Source organism: Sapajus apella, unplaced genomic scaffold (assembly GCF_009761245.1).
Source record: "Sapajus apella isolate SASKATOON/1434 unplaced genomic scaffold, GSC_monkey_1.0 scaffold86, whole genome shotgun sequence".
NCBI lineage: Eukaryota > Metazoa > Chordata > Mammalia > Primates > Cebidae > Sapajus > Sapajus apella.
Window position 1 is genome coordinate 2,118,441 of NW_022437026.1, and position 23,567 is coordinate 2,142,007.

General features: G+C 37.1%; 1 protein-coding gene across 30 annotated transcripts in view; it reads left to right on the forward strand.

Moving 5' to 3' along the window:
• Nucleotides 1–23,567, forward strand: part of WNK1 (WNK lysine deficient protein kinase 1) — a 146,724-nt gene that overhangs the window by 102,904 nt on the left and 20,253 nt on the right. For 10 of the 30 annotated variants that reach the window (XM_032254419.1, XM_032254422.1, XM_032254421.1 and 7 more), the window contains 14 exons: nucleotides 1,983–3,221; nucleotides 5,402–5,485; nucleotides 11,990–12,139; nucleotides 13,326–13,784; nucleotides 14,517–14,795; nucleotides 15,489–15,586; nucleotides 15,701–15,863; nucleotides 17,095–17,211; nucleotides 17,550–17,723; nucleotides 17,933–17,990; nucleotides 18,305–18,427; nucleotides 18,836–20,271; nucleotides 21,409–21,489; nucleotides 23,313–23,396. In XM_032254419.1, coding sequence (XP_032110310.1) covers nucleotides 1,983–3,221; nucleotides 5,402–5,485; nucleotides 11,990–12,139; nucleotides 13,326–13,784; nucleotides 14,517–14,795; nucleotides 15,489–15,586; nucleotides 15,701–15,863; nucleotides 17,095–17,211; nucleotides 17,550–17,723; nucleotides 17,933–17,990; nucleotides 18,305–18,427; nucleotides 18,836–20,271; nucleotides 21,409–21,489; nucleotides 23,313–23,396 — 4,545 coding nt within the window. The remainder of the gene's footprint in view (nucleotides 1–1,982; nucleotides 3,222–5,401; nucleotides 5,486–11,989; nucleotides 12,140–13,325; nucleotides 13,785–14,516; nucleotides 14,796–15,488; nucleotides 15,587–15,700; nucleotides 15,864–17,094; nucleotides 17,212–17,549; nucleotides 17,724–17,932; nucleotides 17,991–18,304; nucleotides 18,428–18,835; nucleotides 20,272–21,408; nucleotides 21,490–23,312; nucleotides 23,397–23,567) is intronic. The other 20 variants (XM_032254433.1, XM_032254432.1, XM_032254437.1 and 17 more) reach the window with 14 other exon arrangements.

The following is a 23,567-nucleotide window of genomic DNA, read 5'->3' on the forward strand; positions in this document are numbered from 1 at the left end:
GGCACTTACCAGCATGTGTTCAATAAACTTTACCTTTTATTATATCTTCGTATCTGCTACTGACATAAAATTCTTTTATTTTCATATTCTAGCTTTAAAAATATTACTTAATTTTAAAGTTATCATTGCCTTAATCAAAAGCAAATTTTATTAAACATTACCCAAGCATTTTTTCTCCTCACTTTATTCTGAGGAGACACTACTGAAACTGGTTGAGTTCTTTTTTTTTTTTTTTTTTTTTTTTTTTAAATAACTCAGTCAGCAAAGAATAACCTCGGAGAGGATGTTTATTTTAATTTAATCATTTATGTGAGGTGATGTGTCAGCAAACCAAAGGGTATATAATGTTCCCCCATGGAAGTATTTTTTCCTTAGGTTGACTAGGGTGGGACTGTAGCTCTAATGAATACATTAGATACATATATAGTATGTATGACTTTCTTAAGATCTATCTTTTAAAATTATTTTAAGCATGTGGGTCCTTGCTGCTGCTTTTCCAAATAAAGAGTATAGTTTAACTTTCTGAACTAGCAACCCTAGACTTCTCAGAATTTTACTTAGGAGAATGAAGTGTACAGTGTTATGGCTTTGAGACATACCATGAGTAAATAACAATAAAATGAGCATTCTGATTGAAAATAGAAATCCTCTTTTAGCTATTGTGAACAGTTGATCTACTTTGTCAACTTGATAAGGATCTTCTCTATGGAAGGATGAAACTGAATTCTTTTAAAAGGGAGAGTCCATGATAGTGAATTATTACAGTGTATGTTGTTTGCATTTGGCAAGCTGTGTTTCTAAATTTAGAGTCTTACATCTACAGCTGCTTCTTGAATAAAAAGTTCTATCAAATAAAGTTGGCTGCCATTTATATTATGCTTTTCAGCTGATTTGAACACCAGGATGTCAGAATCAGAAAATTCATGGTTATGGTGGGACTTGTTGGCTCACGCCTGTAATCCTAGCACTTTCGGAGGCAAAGGCGAGCAGGTCACCTGAGGTCAGGAATTCAAGACCAGCTTGGCCAAAATGGCAAAACCCGTCTCTACTAAAAATACAAAAATTAGCTGGGCGTGGTGGCATGCACCTGTAGTCCCAGCTACTCTAGAGGCTAAGGCAGGAGAATCACTTGAACCCCAGGAGGCAGAGGTTGCAGTGAGCTGAGATCGTTACTGAACTCCAGCCTGGGTGACAATGTGAGACTCCATCTCAGAAAAAGAAAAATGAAAATTCATGGTTACGCAACTCTTATTTTGGATCAGAAAAGTGGACATTTTTGATTTAACTCTGGAACATGTTTCACGTAGTTAAAAAAATTATATATATATATACACACACACATATACATATATATATATATTTAAAAACCTATTAACCATATCTAGTTTGGGATAGACAGGAGAAAGACATTAGTCAAATTGTATATCTTTTACTATCCACCAAAAATCTCTTCTGATTTCTGCTTAGAAGGCATACTATTAATTGATAAGAAAATAACACTGAAGGCCTCTAACATATCACAGGGTAATAAGAATATAGGAAACGTTAATTCAATAGCTTAAAGCATACTTTTTACAATATGGAACTAGTCAGGTTTTTATGCCTTCTTTTAATTCTTATTCTTCCTTTAACTCTTTTTCTGTTGGTATAATTTACGTTAATGCTTAAGAGTGAACCTTTAAATGTAGGTTAAAACAAAATACTTACAAAGTTTAATTCTTCCATTTCCTTTGAGAGAGGAGAGTTATGGAAAAGCAGCTCTTATCTAAAGCAAAGAGCCCACAGATTGATTTCATTGGCCCTGGATGTATTTAATGGGTTTTTACTATGCACATAATTTCCAGAAGCATTGTTATTTATTTATTAACTATAAATTTGGTGTAACCATTTCATAGGGTTACACAAAACTACCCAGTTGTGCATGTCTGTTGTAATTTCACATATGAATGTATGAATTACTTGTCTTATTCATGTTGATACAGCCTCAGTCCATGGCGCATCCGTATGGGGGGACCCCAACATACCCAGAATCACAGATATTTTTCCCAACTATTCATGAACGTCCAGTTTCTTTTTCACCACCTCCCACCTGCCCACCGAAAGTAGCCATTTCCCAGCGGCGTAAGAGCACCTCCTTCCTGGAAGCCCAAACTCACCACTTCCAACCCCTGCTGAGGACTGTTGGTCAAAGTCTTCTTCCACCTGGTGGCAGCCCAACTAACTGGACACCAGAGGCCGTAGTTATGATGGGTACTACAGCTGGTAGAGTAACTGGAGAGTCATGTGAGATACAGGTCCAGCCTATGTTTGAACCATCTCAAGTTTACGGTGACTATAGACCTGGACTAGTACTTCCAGAAGAAGCTCACTATTTTATTCCTCAGGAAGCAGTGTATCTAGCTGGGGTACATTACCAGGCCCGGGTGGCAGAACAGTATGAGGGCATTCCATACAACTCACCAGTACTGTCAAGTCCTATGAAACAGATACCTGAACAGAAGCCAGTACAAGGGGGCCCTACTTCAAGTTCTGTCTTTGAATTTCCATCTGGACAGGCTTTCCTGGTAGGACACCTTCAGAATCTAAGATTAGATTCTGGATTGAGTCCAGGATCTCCCCTCTCTAGTATTTCTGCACCTATCAGTACAGATGCTACACGTTTGAAATTTCACCCTGTCTTTGTTCCTCATTCTGCACCCGCTGTGTTAACTCATAACAATGAGAGCAGAAGCAACTGTGTATTTGAATTTCATGTTCACACACCAAGCTCCTCTTCAGGAGAAGGAGGTGGAATTTTACCTCAGCGTGTTTACCGAAATCGACAGGTTGCAGTGGACTTGAATCAAGAAGAACTGCCTCCTCAATCAGTTGGATTACATGGCTACCTGCAGCCTGTGTCTGAAGAAAAGCATAATTACCATGCCCCAGAATTGACCGTTTCTGTGGTAGAGCCTATCGGACAGAACTGGCCAATAGGAAGCCCAGAATATTCCAGTGATTCCTCACAAATCACTTCTTCAGACCCCAGTGATTTTCAGTCACCTCCCCCTACAGGGGGAGCAGCTGCATCTTTTGGCTCTGACGTCTCATTACCCTTTATCCGTCTGCCTCAGACAGTGTTACAGGAATCCCCACTTTTCTTCTGTTTCCCCCAAGGAACTACATCTCAGCAGGTCTTAACTGCCTCATTTTCTTCAGGAGGATCTGCACTTCATCCACAGGTTATAGGAAAACTTGCACAATTATTTTAAACCACCCTACTATGCACCATAACATTTAAATTTTTTTGTCCTTCATTCCCTGAATCATGAATTTATGAGAAATATTGTTTAATTTTATCAGTAGAGTTTCCCCATCTTTGTGGGGTTGTGACTACATATATGTATTAAAAAACAAAATACGAGAGAAGCTCCCTGATCTACCTATCTATGAAAACTGGTGGAAAAACACAAAAACCAGAAATTTATTCATTCATCAAAATCAACGACTTTTATCCCTATGCATGTTATTTTAAACCAGTAGTGAAAATGCAAGTGTATGTAATGTATGGTTGACCCAGCATTATTTAGGAATACAAATCTTAAGTAGTATTTTCTTTCTCTAAACAAGTTTTTTTAAAAAAAGGAATAATTGTTTTTTCTGTAAAATATAAAGCATAGAAAATAGGGAATGCTTTTTTGGAGTAGTATTAATACACAGAATTTTCATTAGTGTAGAAGGATATAAAAACAAAATATATCTTATGGGAAGAAAAAAAAGATAGAAAAGGAAACAGTTTAGAAATTTGCCTTAATAAATGAAAATATCTTTTTAAATTGGTATCAGTCAAGCAAGTTGCTATGTATTATTATATGTCCAAATAAAATGCTAATTCATAAAATTAAGGACTGATTCTAATTTCTAGCAACTAATAGTCTAGTGGGTTGTGGGCTTATTTTTTTGTTACAAGAATTTGTGATATGTTACAAGCTAAGGAACACTAGACATCTCAGGCCTTGTATTTTTCTCAACAAATTTAATTTATGTATGTGTATGAGCATATACACACTTAGCAAGTAAAGACAATATAATGAATGTAATAGAATTCAAAAGTACAGTCAGTGTTTACTGTTTTATATATTCATTTGGTGTATTTTATCAAACGTGTATATCTTGTAAAATCTACATGGAAGACTATGCAGTCATATAGTGAAAATGTTTGAATATCCCACATATTCTACTCCTTTAAAAAGTACTATGTGTTGTTCTTCCTACTTTCTTGCTATGTTCTCCTGTTCAGGGGCATAAACGAATCCCAAAATGTGCACAAAATATCAATTACTTAGAGTTGTACTAAGACACAAAAAGATCCAGAAGCTTGAAAACTATACATGGGCACGCAGTATATTCATATCAGTATTCAAGTTGCAGCCCTATTATGAATATTGATGGATCACCAGTAACTATCCTTTAGACTTTCCAAAGTAAAATTTCGGATACCAGGTAGTTAATTTATAGACATGCTACAGAGGAATCAATCTCAAACTCAACACTTAAAATAGTTAAGCTGCAGTTAACTATTTTAATAGTGGAATGTGATATATCTATGTAAGCTTTAAGGAACCCCTTCTAAACTGAAATGGAATGACAAAAGTGGAAGCCTTTTTGTTTCTTTAACGTATCTATATATAGTCCTGCATTTATTTCTCAGTTTCTCATTTATTTTAATTTGGACTTCTCAATAATCAGAACACTCTAGTTGGGGTTTCTCAAACTAAACACTGTTGACATTTGAGGTTGGATAATTCTTTGTTGTGGAGGGCTGTTCTATGTATTGTAGGATATTTAGCAATATCCTTGGTCTGTACCTCCTAAATACTAGGTAGCAGCCATCTCCCTCAGTTTTGACAACCAGAAATGTCTCCACATATTGCCAAGTGCCCCCCTGAGGGTGGCAGAATTGCCCCTGGTTGGCAGCGATTGCCCTAGGTTCTTAGCAGTTGATGATAACAGATTTTTTGACACTTTTGAAAAAAGTCATCGTGGCACTACAAGAAACATTACCAAATTAGCATTACTAAATACCTTTTTTCATTAATTTTTCAGACAAATTTCAGATTGATAGCATTTCTACTTTGTTCCTATGTTACATACATATTAAATATATATTTCTAATAACAAATTTTTTTCACTATCAGTGGGTTTTGCATGGGTTGGGATCAGAATATGTTGTGTGGAATGATCCTTCTCTAAATTTTTCTTACAAAAGATAACCTAGCGGCCTCTCCCCTACATAATCAGGTTAATGTTTCATTTTGATCAGGCAAACTCTGAGGAGCTTAAATATTCATTGCAAAAGCCTGACTTCTGTACACTTAATTTAGGACTTCTCTAATTTGTTGTGTTCACTTCTTTCCTTCAGGCACAGGGGCAGAGCCAGGGTCAGCCATCCTCAAGTAGCTTAACAGGGGTTTCATCTTCCCAACCCATACAACATCCTCAGCAGGTGAGAACAATGCATTGCAACATTTTATGAATTAGCAGTGGCCAGAACACTATTTGAACTTTTGTGATTTGTGATGCAAATTGCCTGCTAAGTTTTTGAAAGGAAAATTAAGAGGTGTTACATGTCTTGTGTTGAGTAACATTTTAGAAAACTCTCTTTTGGTTCATGTACTTTTGAACAATTTAGTAGACATACATTATTACTGATGTAATTATCTTTTTAAAAGAAGATTCTACAGTGTGTTTTGTTTTGTTTGGTTTTTTTGGTTTTTTTTGTTTGTTTGGTTGGTTGGTTTTTTTGGAGACAGTCTTACTTTGTCACCCAGACTGGAGTGCAGTAGTGTGATCTTGGCTCACTGCAATCACCACCTCCCAGGTTTAAGCAATCCTCCTGCCTCAGCTTTCCACGTAGCTGTGACTACAGGTGCCTACCACTACACTCAGCTAATTTTTGTATTTTTAGTAGAGATGAGGTTTCACCATGCTGGCCAGGCTGGTCTCAAACTGCTGACCACAGGTGATCCACCCACCTAGACCTCCCAAAGTGCTGAGATTACAGGCATGAGCCACCTCACCTGGCCTGCATTCTACATATAATTTACAGTACAAAGAATATCAGTCTGTTTCTACTTATGACTTGTCTATGTATGATCATTTTGTCATTTTTTTCCCACTGCTTGCAGCAGTGATTTGTCATGACCTTCATTGTGCGTGCCTTTACTAATCCTGCACTTCTTTTTAATTATTTCTAATCTGTAGAATGATATGTCAGATTTTATGCTAAGAAGGATTGAATGAAAACCTAAGAACAATTACTTCAGGAACATTTATTTTTTTAATATTATTTTTTGAGACACTTGCTCTGTCACCCAGGCTGGAGTGCAGTGGTGTAAATTTCAGCTCACTGTAACTTCCACTTCCCAGATTCAAGCAGTTCTTGAACCAGCTAATTTTTGTATTGTGTTCTACTTACGCCTGGCTAATTTAGTAGACATGTGGTTTCACCATGTTGGCCAGGCTGGTCTTGAACTCTTGACCTCAAGTGATCTGCCTGCCTAAGCCTCCCAAAGTGCTGGTATCCACCTTGCCCAGCCAAAATATATTTTTTTAAATATTTAAATATTTTTAACCTCTGTTTTGGGGGGATTGTTTCAGAAAGTTAAGGAATTCAAGAGATTAGTGTAATCCTGATACATCCAACAGTAAAACTGGTAATTCTAAAATTAAATATTTATAGCTCATCACTAATGTTAATAGCAATTATTTGCAAGGGAATAATGCATTTTTGTCTTAATTGAATACTTATTAGCTGTTCTACATTAAATTTGTAGCCACTATGTATATAATACAAACTTCCTAAAGAAAGTTCCCCTTGTGTGTTTTTTAGTCACCAAACTGTAAGGCTTCCGTTTCTGTTAGTTTTTAGTTTTGAAACAAAGTTTTCAGTTCTTAATTACAAATGGCCCTCTTTCAGTTTAACATATGGTCAAGTAGCCATTCAATACTGGTTTAAGATCAGGTGTTGCTTGTACAAGATAAAAATCACTTAAAGGCACTTTCTACAGAAAGAATTGATTAGTTTGGTTATACATGCATTGCTCGGTGATCAGTACCTCTGTAGAACTGAAGGACTGGGACTTACATGCTTTGTTTTGCACCTGTCCCTTCTTCCAAACAAGACTGGTTAAATTAAAGTAGTTGTATTTTTACCAACCTTAACAAAATCTGTTTTCTTCTATTAATAGTTTCTAATTAGAATGCAAATTACAAGTCACATAAAGTTAGTTGAGAATGGAAGTACTGAGTACTAACCTCCTAACTGCTTATCTTTGGATGTAGACCAACACCAGTAAACTGAGCTAATTGTATGTGCTCTGTTTTTCCTTTTCCAAAGGAATTTGTTATATAGCTTGTATTTGAGGATATATATATGTATACTTACTACCAAATGAAGATAATAAAATAATTCATTGAGTTTTATGGTGTGAAACAGTATGAGAAGAGAAGAGATCAGTACCATAAATGTCAGGTTAAAAGAATTAGGTAGCTCCCCCTCCTGGGGAAAAAAATATGGCTAAATGCTATCCCTGCAGAAGAAACAAAAATTAATTTTTGTTTCATTGATGTTTTTGTTTTAGATACTTTTATAGCATATGTTCTAGAATCATAAAATTGAGTCCTCAGTATATATAGGAAGTGTATTTGTGTAGAATAATTAACTTCTCCAAGGTCAACTAGATAATAAGGGAGCTGCAAATTACAACCCAGAATTCAAGACTTCTAGAATAGTATTCTTTTGTCCATTTTAAATAAAGTTCTACAGGGACTTAAAAATTCTGCAAAAGTACCCCAGAATCTGTCTTTTTTTTTTTTTTAAATTGCTGGAGTTCCACATTTTAAAAAAGAAAGGTTGAAAACTTTTTGTACTGTATGTATAGTATATTTTTAGGCAGGATTTTTGTTTTACGTACTTTAAGGTCCCCTCCCCACCTTAGGGAACCATATCTCTTATTATAGTGATGAAAGAAATGTACTTTTGATAAAACTTACTTTATTTCTTGGGTGTCTTGAACATAGTAAACAAGGAATTGCTTTTTTGTGTGTTTTTATAAAGAATCTGTTATAGTGATATGCCAGATCTTAATGAGGTACCAAAAATAGCTGCCTCTGCTGAAAAACTTTCTGACTGCAAACAGAGTTGTGAACTTTGTCAGACACAGTGCCAGCTACTTGGAAGGCTGAGGCAGGAGGATCACTTGAGCCCAGGAGTTCAAGGCTGCAGTAAACATGATAGTGCCACTGCATTCCAGCCTGGGCAAGAGAGCATGACCCATCTTTAGAAAAAAAAGAGCAGAGGGGGAACCAAAGTTGTGAAATACCTACCCTCCTAAAGGCTGTTTGAACTGGTTTCATGGGGCAAGCTTAGGCAAAGCATGATGCTAAACTGTTAAGCTAGATCATACCTGCTTGGCTGAAGTGCTGATTATTAGTCAGTGGGGTTGTGCACAGCAGATTACCATGTACTTCTGGCATACCCAGACGTGCCACTTCTCCCCAAGTGCTGTAAGATATAACATTAACCATTAGTCATTGTAAACAACTGGTTTAAAATATATCTTTAAGATGTTAATACAAGGGTTACTGGCATAGATGCTTCTCAGTTATCTTAAGCAAAGAATGAAATAATTTGTCCATAAAACTGCTCATTTTTGACAGTCCTTTCAGCTTTCTTTCCTAATTGAGTTCAGATACTGAAGGTCTACCAAGATGGACCAGATATGACTAATTGGAAAGAGTTTAAATAATATAGTAAATATATATGTAAATTTCTACAAAACAAATAAGGATAATAGCTAATATTAAACTTTGCACATTGTACCTACATTCTCATTTAATCTTTAAGAACCCTGTAAGTGTAGATGCCATAATTATTTCCATTTTACTGGTGGGAAAGCTGAGATCTGGAGAAGGTGAGTAGTTTACCCAAACTTACAGCTTTTATAAGAGGTGAAAACAGAATTTAAATGCAAATAGTCTAATTCCACAGTGGCTTACCATTTGACTACTACCTGATTATGTCCCAAAAAGGGAAGAAATTAACATCTCTCCCAAGCAGGAAAGGGGATATCAGGAAGACTTTAGGAAAAAGGAGGTGTTCGAAATGGACTTTGAGTATAAGTAAGACTCAGATGTAGAAATAAAGAATATTCTAGGCCAGACGAGAAAAAAATTATACTGTGAGCAAGGTAAAAGGCCCAAAGATAGAAAAATATGGGACAGAAGCAAATGTGCCTTTAGTTTGGTTTAACTGGAACATTGATATGTGAAGGTATAAGTTCAGGAAAGAGTTGATAAGAGTCTAAATTTTGATATGAGCATAGTTTTGAATTAAGAAGGATGTATTGGGAGTCGGGAGCATATGATTACCATATTCCCAAAGATAACATGGGGATTCTTCCTCTGTCCTTTAGAAAAGAGGAGAATCACCATGTATTCAAACCTTTATCGTACTCTCATATTACAGGGCTTTCACTGTCCTTTGAACAACAACAAACCAAAAAAGGTTAATGAAATCAATCAAAACAGGTGAGAACAAATGTGCCTGCAAGGACTTTAGACCATGTAGTTGGAAATGTTTATTGAGAACATCAGACAGAATTGTTGTTGTTGTTGTTGTTGTTTTTTAAAGCAATAGATTAAACATGGATTTAGTCCTTATTCTCAGCAATGTGACTTTACTATTCTGAGGACTGTATGTGATTTTAAACAACTGGTTTAAAGATCTCTTTAAGATGTTAATACAAGAGATACATTAATAACCTATAAGAGAAATGCAAAAAAAAAATTATTGCTATTTTAATGTTATATAAATAGGTGCTTTTTGCTGTACATTTTGCCTGAAGACGCAACTCAGAGGGAACATGTTATGTTATGCCAAAAAACTTCAGGAAAGTTTATTATTTAGCTTCAATGAAGGTAAAGATGCTAGTGTCTTTACCTGTGAAGAGTTTGAGGGAGAGGCAGCAAAGTTTCTGGATTAATATATTTAATATGCAATCTTATTTAGGCATATAAATTAATGAGTTAGATAATTAGAGATATCTCATTCACCTTCCTTAAAGTTTAAATATATTCAAGTTGGCAAAAAAAAGTTTTCTGGTTTTTTAGTTCCTTTTTCTCAGGTGAGAAATTAATTGGCTTATATTCAGAGTGGCTTTAGAGTTGGCTACATGTGATATATCTTAGTTTGCAGAAAATAATGTTTTCTTAAAAGTTAAAATAATTATACATTATCAGAAATAATTAAATAGGAATAGACCAAACATGACTGCTGTTGCCATGATATTTTAGCATTCTTTTGGTGATTTTAATTGATAGAAGAAGAGCAAAAATATTACTTGTAGATTATCATCTAACAAAATCTAAGACACTTATCAAGGTGGCAAGATACATAATAAATGTACAAATAAATAGCTTATCTTTATACCAGCAGTAACCAGTTAGTTGTATGGATATACCAGCACATATATAGAAGGCTATTGGTTGCAGCTTTAAGTAGCAAATGAAACAACCAAAGTGTTTATCATTATGAGATTGATGCCATTGAGAAATGAAATGAAAGTAGTATACTATAGAACACTATGTATAGGAAAGGCATGTTTTTGTTTATTTTAACAAAAAAAAAAAAAGAAAACTATGTGAAAATGGCCACTTAACGCATGGAAAAAAATCCATGAAGGTTATATACCAAACCACTAATAGTGATTTCCTCTGGAGAACAGGATTAGGAATATTTTCATTAACTTTATAATCTGATATGCTAGGTAAAATTTTTATTACAAGCAGATGTTGTATTAAAGAAAAATTTAAATTAGGTATTAGATGAACTTGAGAATCAGCAGTAAAGTTCAGTTTTTTTTTTTTCTTTTTCTTTTTTTTTGAGGCAGAGTTTCACTCTTCTTGTCCAGACTGGAGTACAGTGGTGCCAACTTGGCTTACCACAACCGCCGTCTTCTGGGTTCAGGTGATTCTCCTGCCTCAGCCTCCCGAGTAGCTGGGATTACAGGCATGTGCCACCACACCCGGCTAAGTTTTTGTATTTTTAGTAGAGATGGGGTTTCTCCATGTTGGTCAGGCTGTCTCAAACTGCCAGCCTCAGGTGATCCATCCGCCTCCATCTCCCAAAGTGTTGGGATTACAGGTGTGAGCCACTGCTCCCAGCCTCAAATTTTTGTTAGCCAGAAGGGGCAGGACTCTAGGGGTCATAGTCCTGTTTTGTTTGCTTTTTATAAAATTTAGTATTCGGGTACAATTACATGCCATGCATTAAATTAGGTGTATAATTATGTTCCATGCCTAGTACATAGTAGATTCCTAGGTGTCATTCCCTTTGCCTCACTTTGAGTTAAATAATAATATCCTTGTTTCAAAAAGAGAAACTTCATTTTTGTAATAAAATAAGCAGTCTAAGTTATTAACAGCTCATAAATGTTAAAGCTAACATTTGAAAATGTCTCTTGATTCTAAGTCCAGTGCTTTCCTCACTACTTTGTAGCTATAATCAAAGCTGTTGTTCAAGCATATTAATTATACAGTTGATAAAATAGGGTAGGGAAAAAAGATTAAAGGAAGCAACTGAATCTATCTAATATAGGTGCCAAAGTGAAAGCTGATGTCAAGAGATAGGGAAAAGGGAATGGCAGGGATGGGATGGGGAAAGGAACTATCTGGATATGGTATCTGTTGGGGTGAGGGAGATACTGGGGTGAAGAGCCAATGGTAACTCGAGTTTTAAAACATTGGTTAATTGTTCCTGGTGGCACCATCACAAAGAACATCAGAGGGAAAACAAATATATAATGGAAATTGATGAATTTGGGTTTGTGCAGGTCTTGATTACTAAAATCATCATTATTTACAGGCACTGAAGGCTTTTAGGTAAACATGCTTCCTTAGAAACAGCACTGATTTGAAATAAAACTGAATCATTGTATTTTATTCTTAGCAGCAGGGAATACAGCAGACAGCCGCTCCTCAACAGACAGTGCAGTATTCACTTTCACAGACATCAACCTCCAGTGAGGCCACGACTGCACAGCCAGTGAGTCAGCCTCAAGCTCCACAAGTCTTGCCTCAAGTATCAGCTGGAAAACAGGTAAACTTAAAAAAAAAAAAAAAAAAAAATACAGGTACTCTTAATTTCTGAAAGGGATCTCCATGTAACTTGTCCTTTCTTCTAATGGTAGCCAACCCTTGAAGTAGATTAATCTCATTGCAAAAATGAAATGAAAATCACTTCATTTGTGCATGTGCATTGTTTAATGTAGATGGGTACGTTACTGACAGCAGTGACAATCCAAAGTTTCACTTGTAGTCTTACCAGTCCAAAATCAATTTAACAGGTATTAGAAGTAATGGGTTAAATAAAGGTGATTTGGTAACGGAACCTATGACAGTCCCTGGAATTGTGTCAGCTATTCTGGGTTTGCAACTATGCTTTATTTTCATGTATATTTCTGCACTGTTTCCTCCTTCGTTGTCTACTGAGAGTAGTAAGTCATGGAAATTCTCCTATGTGGAATTTTTATTTGTCTTAAGTAGTCCTGATCACTTGAAAAGTACCTGTAGAAGGTATGCTCTTCTGAATGACCTTTTTTCAACTTTATTTTTGAGTACTGTTGTGCATGTATGTGCACAGTGTGTTGTTACTCTAATGTTTCATCACATCTGGGATGCTATCAACTTTAAAATGTACCACATTTTATGTACCACATCATCAGTTATAAGACAGATCCCAATTTCTCACATGTCAAAATGATCAGGTAATGGAAAGGGATGACTGCATCCTAGAATCAGTAAAATATGTGAATTATACCAACTTCTATATAGCCACGTTAGACTTAAGAATTTTAGAAATAATATGAATAAAGTCTTAATTCCACTGGAAAGGAATACATTTGAATTTCAGTAACTACTGTAATAGCAGTCATAACTTTAGTGGTAGTATTATGGTATATAAGATATATCCCAATAAAGCTATTTAGAAAAGAAGGCAAACCCCTTGTCTATGGAAGGGTCCACTTTTTATTGCCAAGTGCTGAAGCATTAGCAAATATTTCTACAACAAAAAGCGTAGATAGTAACAGTCTATTTAGCCTCTTTGTCTCCTGCTCTCCTTTTCATATTCTTATGTGGCATATTAACACTAATGTATGCAGGGTTTTTGGTCCCCCCACCCCTTCTTTTTGGCTAATACATAAATCTTGCTTTTGGCAGCCTTTTTTTTTTTTTTTTTTTTTTTTTTTAAAGCCTGTCTGTTTTGTTTTTCTTTACCTTCCCAGCTTCCAGTTTCCCAGCCAGTACCAACTATCCAAGGCGAACCTCAGATCCCAGTTGCGACACAACCCTCAGTTGTTCCAGTCCACTCTGGTGCTCATTTCCTTCCAGTGGGACAGCCACTCCCTACTTCCTTACTCCCGCAGTACCCTGTCTCTCAAATTTCCATATCAACTCCCCATGTGTCTACAACTCAGACAGGTTTCTCACCCCTTCCCATCACGATGGCAGCTGGCATTACTCAGCCTCTGCTCACGTTGGCTTCATCTGCTACAACAGCTGCGATCCCAGGGGTATCAACTGTGGTTCCTAGTCAGCTTCCAACCCTTCTGCAGCCTGTGACTCAGCTGCCAAGTCAGGTTCACCCACAGCTCCTACAACCAGCAGTTCAGTCCATGGGAATACCAGCTAACCTTGGACAAGCTGCTGAGGTTCCACTTTCCTCTGGAGATGTTCTGTACCAGGTATTGTGTTAGCTAGCAAAAGAGGGGTTTGATCCTAGTAGACCGTCAAGAACATGGAAATCTTATAGTTGAGTGTCAGAATAACTAGCAATAACAAATGTCAATTAGAAAAGCTAAAATAGTAAAATTCTGAGAAAGGATTGAGTCAATGATGTTCAATGATATGTGATCCATTTTTCTTAAGACACTTCTTCAGAGAAAAATGGTTCTCTCGGTATTCATTGTAAGCTGATTGAGTGCTAGATGTGGTTAATAGTACACCTGGTAACTTTTACGTATATGGGTAGAATAAATACAATAGCCAACATAGTATCAACAAAAAGCTTCAGGGATTAGATTGGGAAGATTAGCGTTTCATGATATAACTGTTATGTGAAAGAATTTTTGCATTTCATGATATGACTGTTATGTGGAAGAATTTTTGCATTCTACCATATAAGATTGACTAGGAAGAAATTGTGTTCCTATTTAAATCATCTCTAGATGGAGACAACCAACAATCTAAAGTATTATTGTAGAGTCATGTCTCTTCTATTGGAACCAGCCTACTACTTCAAGAATGTGGTCTTTATATCCCCTTTAGATTATTAGAAAGAGATTGGCTACTCTTCTTCTTTGCTGTGTGCTTTTTTTTTTTCTTTTTTCTTTTTTTTTTTTTTTTGCATGTCTTGCTGTTTTGCTAATTTAATGACCCCAACCTGCTCTAACTTACCTTCCTCATTTCTGTCACAGGGCTTCCCACCTCGACTGCCACCACAATACCCAGGAGATTCAAATATTGCTCCCCCTTCCAACGTGGCTTCTGTTTGCATCCATTCTACAGTCCTGTCCCCTCCCATGCCGACAGAAGTACTGGCTACACCTGGGTACTTTCCCACAGTTGTGCAGCCTTATGTGGAATCAAATCTTTTAGTTCCTATTGGTGGTGTAGGAGGACAGGTTCAAGTGTCCCAGCCAGGAGTGAGTTTAGCACAAGTGCCCACTACATCCTCCCAGCAAGCAGTTTTGGAGGTAAATGGAATTACTGCATGTTTATCTATAAAACATATATATAACTGGATAAAAATGATAAAGGAGAAGGAAACATAGGCTCTCCTCATTTAGAACTTACTTGGAGACTATGTCAAACTAATTTCTGAATGACTTTTTCTTACAGCAGAATGAAATGCCAATGTGGGGTCCTTGTTTCCACTGGCTGTTCTGTTGGGAAGTGAGTGTGCCTTGGAGAAGATTAATTAACCCTATTAGCACTTCACTTCTCTAGCTAGAACTTTAGCCATTATTCTTGTCCCTTCACAAACTGTTTCTATTGGCAGTCATAAGAGTATCTTATCCTCCTGTGCTCTCAGCAATCATTTTTGCCCTGCTAGGAGAAAGATCTGAATTTATCTTTGTACTTTGCTCTGCCTGCCTTATTGCACACTTCTGGTAAGATGCTGGCTGCATGGCAAGTTGTAGGTTCACACTGCCTAGAAAATATGTTGGCTGACCTCATACCATGCAGTCTATAACAGAGACTAGCTTTAGAAAGTTCCTTTGGAATGTTAAGACCTTTGTCTCTAGATGCTGAATATTGAGAATTTACTGGTAAATTTAGTGCTTCTAGGACTTAGTGGGGAAGGATAAGAAAAAAAATAAGTAGATTATTGGGGATAGTGAATGACATATTACTACCAAGATTTCAATTATCTTTTTGATTTACAGAGTACTCAGGGAGTCTCTCAGGTTGTTCCTCCAGAGCCAGTTCCAGTAGCACAGCCACAAACTACCCAGCCTACCACTTTGGCTTCTTCTATAGACAGGTACTTAAAACTAGACTTTTCCTTTCTTGACTGGTAAATAGGATGGTATGAAACTCCAAAATATCACACCTTTAAATCTCATAAACTGAACTTTTTTTTTTTTTAATTTCAAAGCGCACATTCAGATGTTGCTTCAGGTATGAGTGATGGCAATGAGAATGTCCCATCTTCCAGTGGAAGACATGAAGGAAGAACTACAAAACGGCATTACCGAAAATCTGTGAGGAGTCGCTCTCGACATGAAAAAACTTCACGCCCAAAATTAAGAATTTTGAATGTAAATATACCTGATTTATGGGTTTCATCTTGTTAAAGGAATTTGACATTGAAAGAGATTTTAGAAGTCATCAAATCCAAACCATCCACTTCATAAAATAGAGATAACTATCTTTGTGTGATAATTTTTTTTTTAGGAGGCTGAGGCGGGCAGATCAAGAGGTCAAGATATCAAGACCATCCTGGCCAAGATAATTCTATTTTTTTGAGATGGAGTCTTGCTCTGTCGCCCAGGCTGGAGTTCAGTGGCATGATCTCAGCTCACTGCAACCTCTGCCTCCTGGGTCAAACAATTCTCCTGCTTCAGCCTCCTGAGTAGCTGGGATTACAAGCACGTGCCACCATGCCTGGCTAATTTTTTGTATTTTGATTAGAGACAGAATTTCACCGTGTTAGCCAGGATGGTCTTGATTTCCTGACCTTGTGATTCGCCCACCTCAGCCTCCCAAAGTGCTAGGATTATGGGTGTGAGCCACTGCGCCTGGCTAATTCTTTTTTTTTTTTTTTTAAGAAGAGTTTCGCTCTGTCTTCCAGGCTGATGTGCAGTGGCATGATCTCGGCTCACCGCAACCTTCACCTCCTGGGTTCAAACGATTCTCCTGCTTCAGCCTCCCAAGTGGCTAGGACACCACCATGCCTGGCTAATTTTTGTATTTTTATTAGAGACAGGATTTCGCCATATTGTTCAGGCGGGTTTCAAACTCCTGACCTCAAGTGATCCACCTGCCTTGGCCTCCCAAAGTAGTGGGATTACAGGCGTAAGCCACCTCACCTGGCCAGATAATTTATATAGTACTCTTCTCATTTAATCCTAACAATCTCTTTGACTTGAATATCACATTTTTAGAAAAATGGAAATGTAGTTCATAAAGCTATGATAGGGCCAGCAGTTCATATCATTTAAATATTTCTTAAGGCTTAGATGAATTGATGAATGTATAGGATCTTATAATTAGCTAAATGATATTCTTACATTCTATATTTCTATGATAAGGCACTACTTACCTTTTAGAAAAAGAATAGAGTTTTAGTAAGTAGCTCAAAGGCTGACATCTTCTCAGAGGTGTTTTTTGCTACCAGTTTAAGAGACAAAGTACTAGTGCTCGAAGAAACAGTGATAACACTATCCTTCCTTAGACATAAAATCAAGTGCTAATCTGCATTGCTTGTCAGAAATTTGGTAGTAAAGCCGAATATGGTCTTCAGAGATGATATACCTGTTTTCTTTTTAGGTTTCAAATAAAGGAGATCGAGTAGTAGAATGTCAATTAGAGACTCATAATCGGAAAATGGTTACATTCAAATTTGACCTAGATGGTGACAACCCCGAGGAGATAGCAACAATTATGGTATGTCTGCATTTGGAGTTCTAAGTTTTTCCTTAGTACTTGATCTTAATATCCATTGCTGTAGGCAGATATGCCGTATTTTGTAATCCATGTTTATTTAAAGTTATGGATTTACTTCAATGTGAATAAAACCAGCACACTCAACCTGTGATTTAGGGACGTTTTTGTCTAGGCTATATCTAACTAGATACTAAAGTTCTTAAAGAGAAGAGCTAACTTGAGTACAAAATAAATATAGATAAGTATGCAGATAGGATAGGAGTCATAAAAGTGATAGTTGAATGACATAAAGCTTGAGAAATGACACTAATTGGACTGACATCACATTTCTTTTACAGGTGAACAATGACTTTATTCTAGCAGTAGAGAGAGAGTCATTTGTGGATCAAGTGCGGGAAATTATTGAAAAAGCTGATGAAATGCTCAGTGAGGATGTCAGCGTGGAACCAGAGGGTGACCAGGGATTGGAGAATCTACAGGGAAAGGATGATTATGGTTTTTCAGGTTCTCAGGTAGGTTCACCACTCCCATAGTGAAGCTTTGTTGATTTAAAGTATTTTAATAGTGCTAAATTTGCTATGCAAAATGTCCAGTGATATCACTTGACACCCATGACTGACTACAAACGTTTATGTTCTCTTCACATGTGGCAGGCAGTTTGCTTCTCCTAGTCATTGAGATTGCATTTGAGAATGCATTTAATCACTTTTGTTTGTTGTAGAAATTGGAAGGAGAGTTCAAACAACCAATTCCTGCATCTTCCATGCCACAGCAGATAGGTGAGTTTATTTTCTTGTTTGTCTTTACCTTTGACTTCAGAAACCATTAATTAGCCGGGCATGGTGGTGGGCCCCTGTAGTCCCAGCTACTTGGGAGGCTGAGGCATGAGAATTGCTTGAACCCAGAGGCAGAGGTTGCAGTGAGCTGAGATTGAGCCACTACACTCCAGCCTGGGTGACAGAGTGAGACTGTGCTAAAAAAAAAAAAAAAAAGAAGAAGAAAAAAAAAAAAAAGCAGTTGTGTGTGCCAGTAAGGAATTCTAACAATATTTATAATAATAATGTTATTAAGTTATTTGTTTATTTTTGACCAGGCATTCCTACCAGTTCTTTAACTCAAGTTGTTCATTCTGCTGGAAGACGGTTTATAGTTAGTCCTGTGCCAGAAAGTCGATTACGAGAATCAAAACTTTTCACCAGTGAAATATCAGATACAGGTAAGGAATTGATTCTACCACATTGTTATGTAAAATCTACAGTGCCTTTGCTATGTTGAAAGCTTAATCATAAAGCAGTAATTTACGATGACACAGATAATAAAAAAGAAGAGAAAACTGAAGTTATCACCAACAGATAAACATATGGGAGAGGGAAATAGTGAAGAATAGAGAGGATTACAGAAAAAGCCAAAAAGGACAGCCATATGTAGATATAGCCTGTATAATAGGTATTGTAGTATGTGTTTATTTCTATACTTAGTATATTGTCTATGTTTTAAGGTTACTGCATTTTTTTTTTTATCAAAAATAGATATTTATGGGAGCTGACTTGGGCTAGTGGGGACAATCTTTTGAATCCATTCTTTTAGAATGGGCTGATTCTTATTTTTTTGTTTTCCTTTGCAGTTGCTGCCTCTACATCTCAAAGCCCTGGAATGAACTTGTCTCACTCTGCATCATCACTTAGTCTACAACAGGCCTTTTCTGAACTTAGACATGCCCAAATGACAGAAGGACCCAATACAGCACCTCCAAACTTTAGTCATACAGGACCAACATTTCCAGTAGTACCTCCTTTCTTAAATAGCATTGCTGGAGTCCCAACCACTGCAGCACCCACAGTACCAGTCCCTGCAACAAGCAGCGCTCCTAATGACATTTCCACATCAATAATTCAGTCTGAGGTTACAGTGCCCACTGAAGAGGGGATTGCTGGAGTTGCCACCTGCACAGGTGTGGTAACTTCAGGTGGTCTCCCTATACCACCTGTGTCTGAATCACCAGTACTTTCCAGTGTAGTTTCGAGTATCACAATACCTGCAGTAGTCTCAATATCTACTACATCCCCATCACTTCAAGTTGCCACATCCACATCTGAGAGCATTGTTTCTAGTACAGCACTGCATCCTTCTATAACAGCTTCAGCAACTTCAGCCTCTGCAGGGAGCAGCACTGCTATCCCAGGTGCTAAGCCTCCAGCTGTAGTCTCTCAGCAGGCAGCAGGCAGTACTACTGTGGGAGCCACATTAACATCAGTTTCTACCACCACTTCATTCCCAAGCACAGCTTCACAGCCATCCATTCAGCTTAGCAGTAGTACTTCTACTCCTACTTTAGCTGAAACTGTGGTAGTTAGTGCACATTCACTAGATAAGACATCTCATAACAGTACAACTGGATTGGCTTTGTCCCTTTCTGCACCATCTTCCTCTTCCTCTCCTGGAACAGGAATGTCTAGTTCTGTTTATCAGCCTGGTGGGGTGCATCCTTTGGTCATTCCATCAGCGATGGCTTCTACTCCTATTCTTCCCCAAGTAACAGGACCTACTTCTACACCTTTATTACCCCAGGTACCTAGTATCCCACCCTTGGTACAGCCTGTTGCCAATGTGCCTGCTGTACAGCAGACACTAATTCATAGTCAGCCTCAACCAGCTTTGCTTCCCAACCAGCCCCATACTCATTGTCCTGAAATAGATTCTGATACACAACCCAAAGCTCCTGGGATTGATGACATAAAGACTCTGGAAGAAAAGCTGCGGTCTCTCTTCAGTGAACACAGCTCATCTGGAGCTCAGCATGCCTCTGTCTCACTAGAGACATCACTAGTCATAGAGAGTACTGTCACACCAGGCATCCCAACTACTGCTGTTGCACCAAGCAAACTCCTGACTTCTACCACAAGTACTTGCTTACCACCAACTAATTTACCACTAGGAACAGTTGCTTTGCCAGTTACACCAGTGGCCACACCTGGGCAAGTTTCTACCCCAGTCAGTACTGCTACGTCAGGAGTGAAACCTGGAACTGCTCCCACAAAGCCACCTTTAACTAAGGCTCCGGTAAAATTCTTGTTATAAAATAATTACATAAATATGACCAGTTTTTTCCTCCCTAATTAGTACATTTTTCAATTCAGCTTTGCAAGTTAGAAACATAGTTACAAAGGTACCTGGCTTATATAGTATTTATTAAACAAATTGATGGCAATATGAGGGTATATATATGTATACAATGAACATGAGATTTTTCTTTTTTTCAAATGTGGCAGGATTTGGGGGTTAATTGTGCTGCAGTTTTCCAAGAATGTATAATTATTGGGCAAAATATGGGTATTTCTTCTGAATTGGTACAAACTGAAGAAGTCTCTATCCCAAAAGGGATCTAAATGCATCTGTTAGCAAAATGTACATAATAACAGCAGTTCATAATCTTCGTTTCAGTGAGAATGAAGCAAATTTTTGGCTTTGTTGTAGATTCCACAGTTGTACAGTTTGAAGTTTATAAAAAATTGGAAGTTAGTGAGGAAATTGATACAGAGGAATCCTAATCCTAGGACTGAAGTAACTGGAATGTATTATCTAATTAATGCTGTGGTGGATTTCCTCTTGTTCTGCCACCTTCTCCAAATAACAAGGCTGTGTTACGTCCACTGTATTGTATGCTTCAGCCCTCTTTCTGCATTTCATGGATATGAGGTTCTTTTTATAGTATGATAATGCAGAATCTTCATTCAGATAAAATAGAAATTCTTGATAATAGTATAAGATTTCTGATGCCTTTTGTTATCCGACCTGCCCGTTGGCTATTTCTTAACCAACTACTGTTTTCTTTTCTCAGAAAATCTTGTTTTGCATGGCAAAAGCCTGATAAATACTGTACCAAATAAGTAGCTCAAGAATATCTGGACACTGCCACTTATGTACATACAGCCTTTGTTCTGTTTTTCCTAAGGAACAACTTTTTACTGTATTTTACTATTCATTTTATAGCTATATAGTAACCCCGATATTAATATCATTATTTGTCATACCCTTTATTTAAGACAGATACCAGAGTGTAACATTGGTGATAAACATGCCTTAACGAGATATATTTTATTCTTATGTTTGTCCATTCAGATTAGTTGATTTGCTCTTTAGTATTCAGTCTTTACTATTTAGTGCTCATGGACTTGAATTTCCCTTCGTTGTCTGTAGGTGCTGCCAGTGGGTAATGAAATTCCCACAGGTACTCTGCCCAGCGAGCAGCTGCCACCTTTTCCAGGACCTCTAACCCAGGTGCCTCAAGACTTGACAAATTTCTTCTTGTGCCCTACTTTTTTTGACAAAGCTTGTTAAAGTTCTCCACTCTATGGTCTTGGCTTCTGCCTATTTGGCTTTGACTTAGTAACACCTTTCTTTTAAAACAGTATAGCCAGTGACCCAGGTCCTACTTAAAGTAAGAAGCTTCATAGCTCTTTTGTCTGTAATGTTGCTTCAGGTTATGCAAAAACACTTGATACTAATTTTTTTTATATCTTATGAGGGAAGAAAACAGCAAAGCTAACATTTTGCCAAACTCATATAGCTCCTTTTATCATTCACATTCTGTAGAAGAGTGAAATTGCATATATAATCAAAATTAACTTTGAAAGTGCCTTAGAAAAGAGAAGCACAGTAACATCTGATAAACTTTCTCTGAGTCCAGAGCAACCAGTTTTTTCTTGAATGTTTATCATTTATTTTACTAGCCACCTAATGAAGTAATCAGCTTACATATAAGTAGGTATAAGGGATGATGTTTCATGAAAACGATGTGTACTGTGTCTTTTAAAATAAAAGGCAACCAGCTCAGTAAGTTGCTAACATTATGAGTTTACTCATGGAGGAACTGAGACCGACCACATGAACTTGAGATTCCCATCTCACAGTCAGTTCTGCTCATTGAGTGCAGTGGTGGTCAAAATTACCTGTAGTATTTTTTATTTCCCTTTCCCACCCTAGCCCACCGCAAACACATTTAGTTGAATTTCCATAAGACAAGTACTAATTGTGAATCTGTTGTGACCAGGAAAAAGCTTCTGACATGAGACAAGCCAGTAAACTTTTAAACTAAATTAGGAATTTAGTTTTGAATCATATATAAGAAATAAGAAAAACGTGGTAAATTGCTTACTTGAGAAGCTGAGTTGGAATTTATCCCTATTTCTTTGGTCCCAATGTAGAGAGGAACACCATATAAGGAACTTTCCATAATAAAATAATATCTCCAACAGAGAAAGTACTCCATCAGCCACCAAATTTGGGGAAAAGTGTATTGTCAAAGTCCATAAATCAGGAGTTTAGTTTTAAACTTATTTTCTCTTTTAAAAACATGTATTCAGACTTCTAAGGGAGTATAAAGTGTGATAAGAAATAGCAAGTGAGACATGTGGAGGGGTAGGGTAAATAGCTAGCTCCTAGATATAGGGGGAAAGGCATAAGTGAAGGCTGTGCAAGAATAGACTGATAAAAGCCAAGACAGATGTAGGATTAGAGAATGGAAGGGTAGAAGGAAGCTGTGTGTTTAGGGTGGATAGAATGGTTAACCGGATGGAATACCCAGACCTCCCTGCCACCATCTGTAGGGAAGAAGTATACATGGAAGACCTGAAGAAGAGAATAATATCCTGTGATAGTGACAGAATGTATTAATGCCATCTTTTATTCATGGGGGCAACTTCCCAGAAAGATGTGTAAAATTGAGAAAGAAAATAGGGAACATGAGATACAGTGAATCTACCAATAGATCTTTGTACATTTTTCACAATATATTTTAAGGAGAGCACAAATAACTCTTTCTACCACTTTGAGTAACATCAAACGTAGAACGTAATAAGACTTTTCTTAAACTGCAAAAACATGAACTACTGTAAACCTTGAGAGACTGATACACAATCTGGAAACAGTGGCAAAAAAAAAGCAGTATATTAAATTTGAGTATAGTTTTATATGTTCTGTAAAGACAAATGTTATGTTGTGCCAATACAAAGCATAAAACAGTGTGTCCTATATAAATTGGCTATATATAATGGCTCTGAAGGTGCTAAGGAACTGTATTTACTCTGTTTGTTTTCATTCAGTCCCAGCAACCTCTAGAGGATCTTGATGCTCAACTGAGAAGAACACTTAGTCCAGAGATTATCACAGTGGCTTCTGCAGTTGGTGTAAGTTTTGACAATCTTGATAAAATCTCCTCATAACCCTAATATATTATATGCCTGGGACACAAACTGTAACCTAAACCATTATTAATACCTTTAACATGTATTCAGAGTCCCTGCTTGTTCTATCCAAAAGAAATGAGACAGATTAATGAAAGATTAATGCTGATCCAG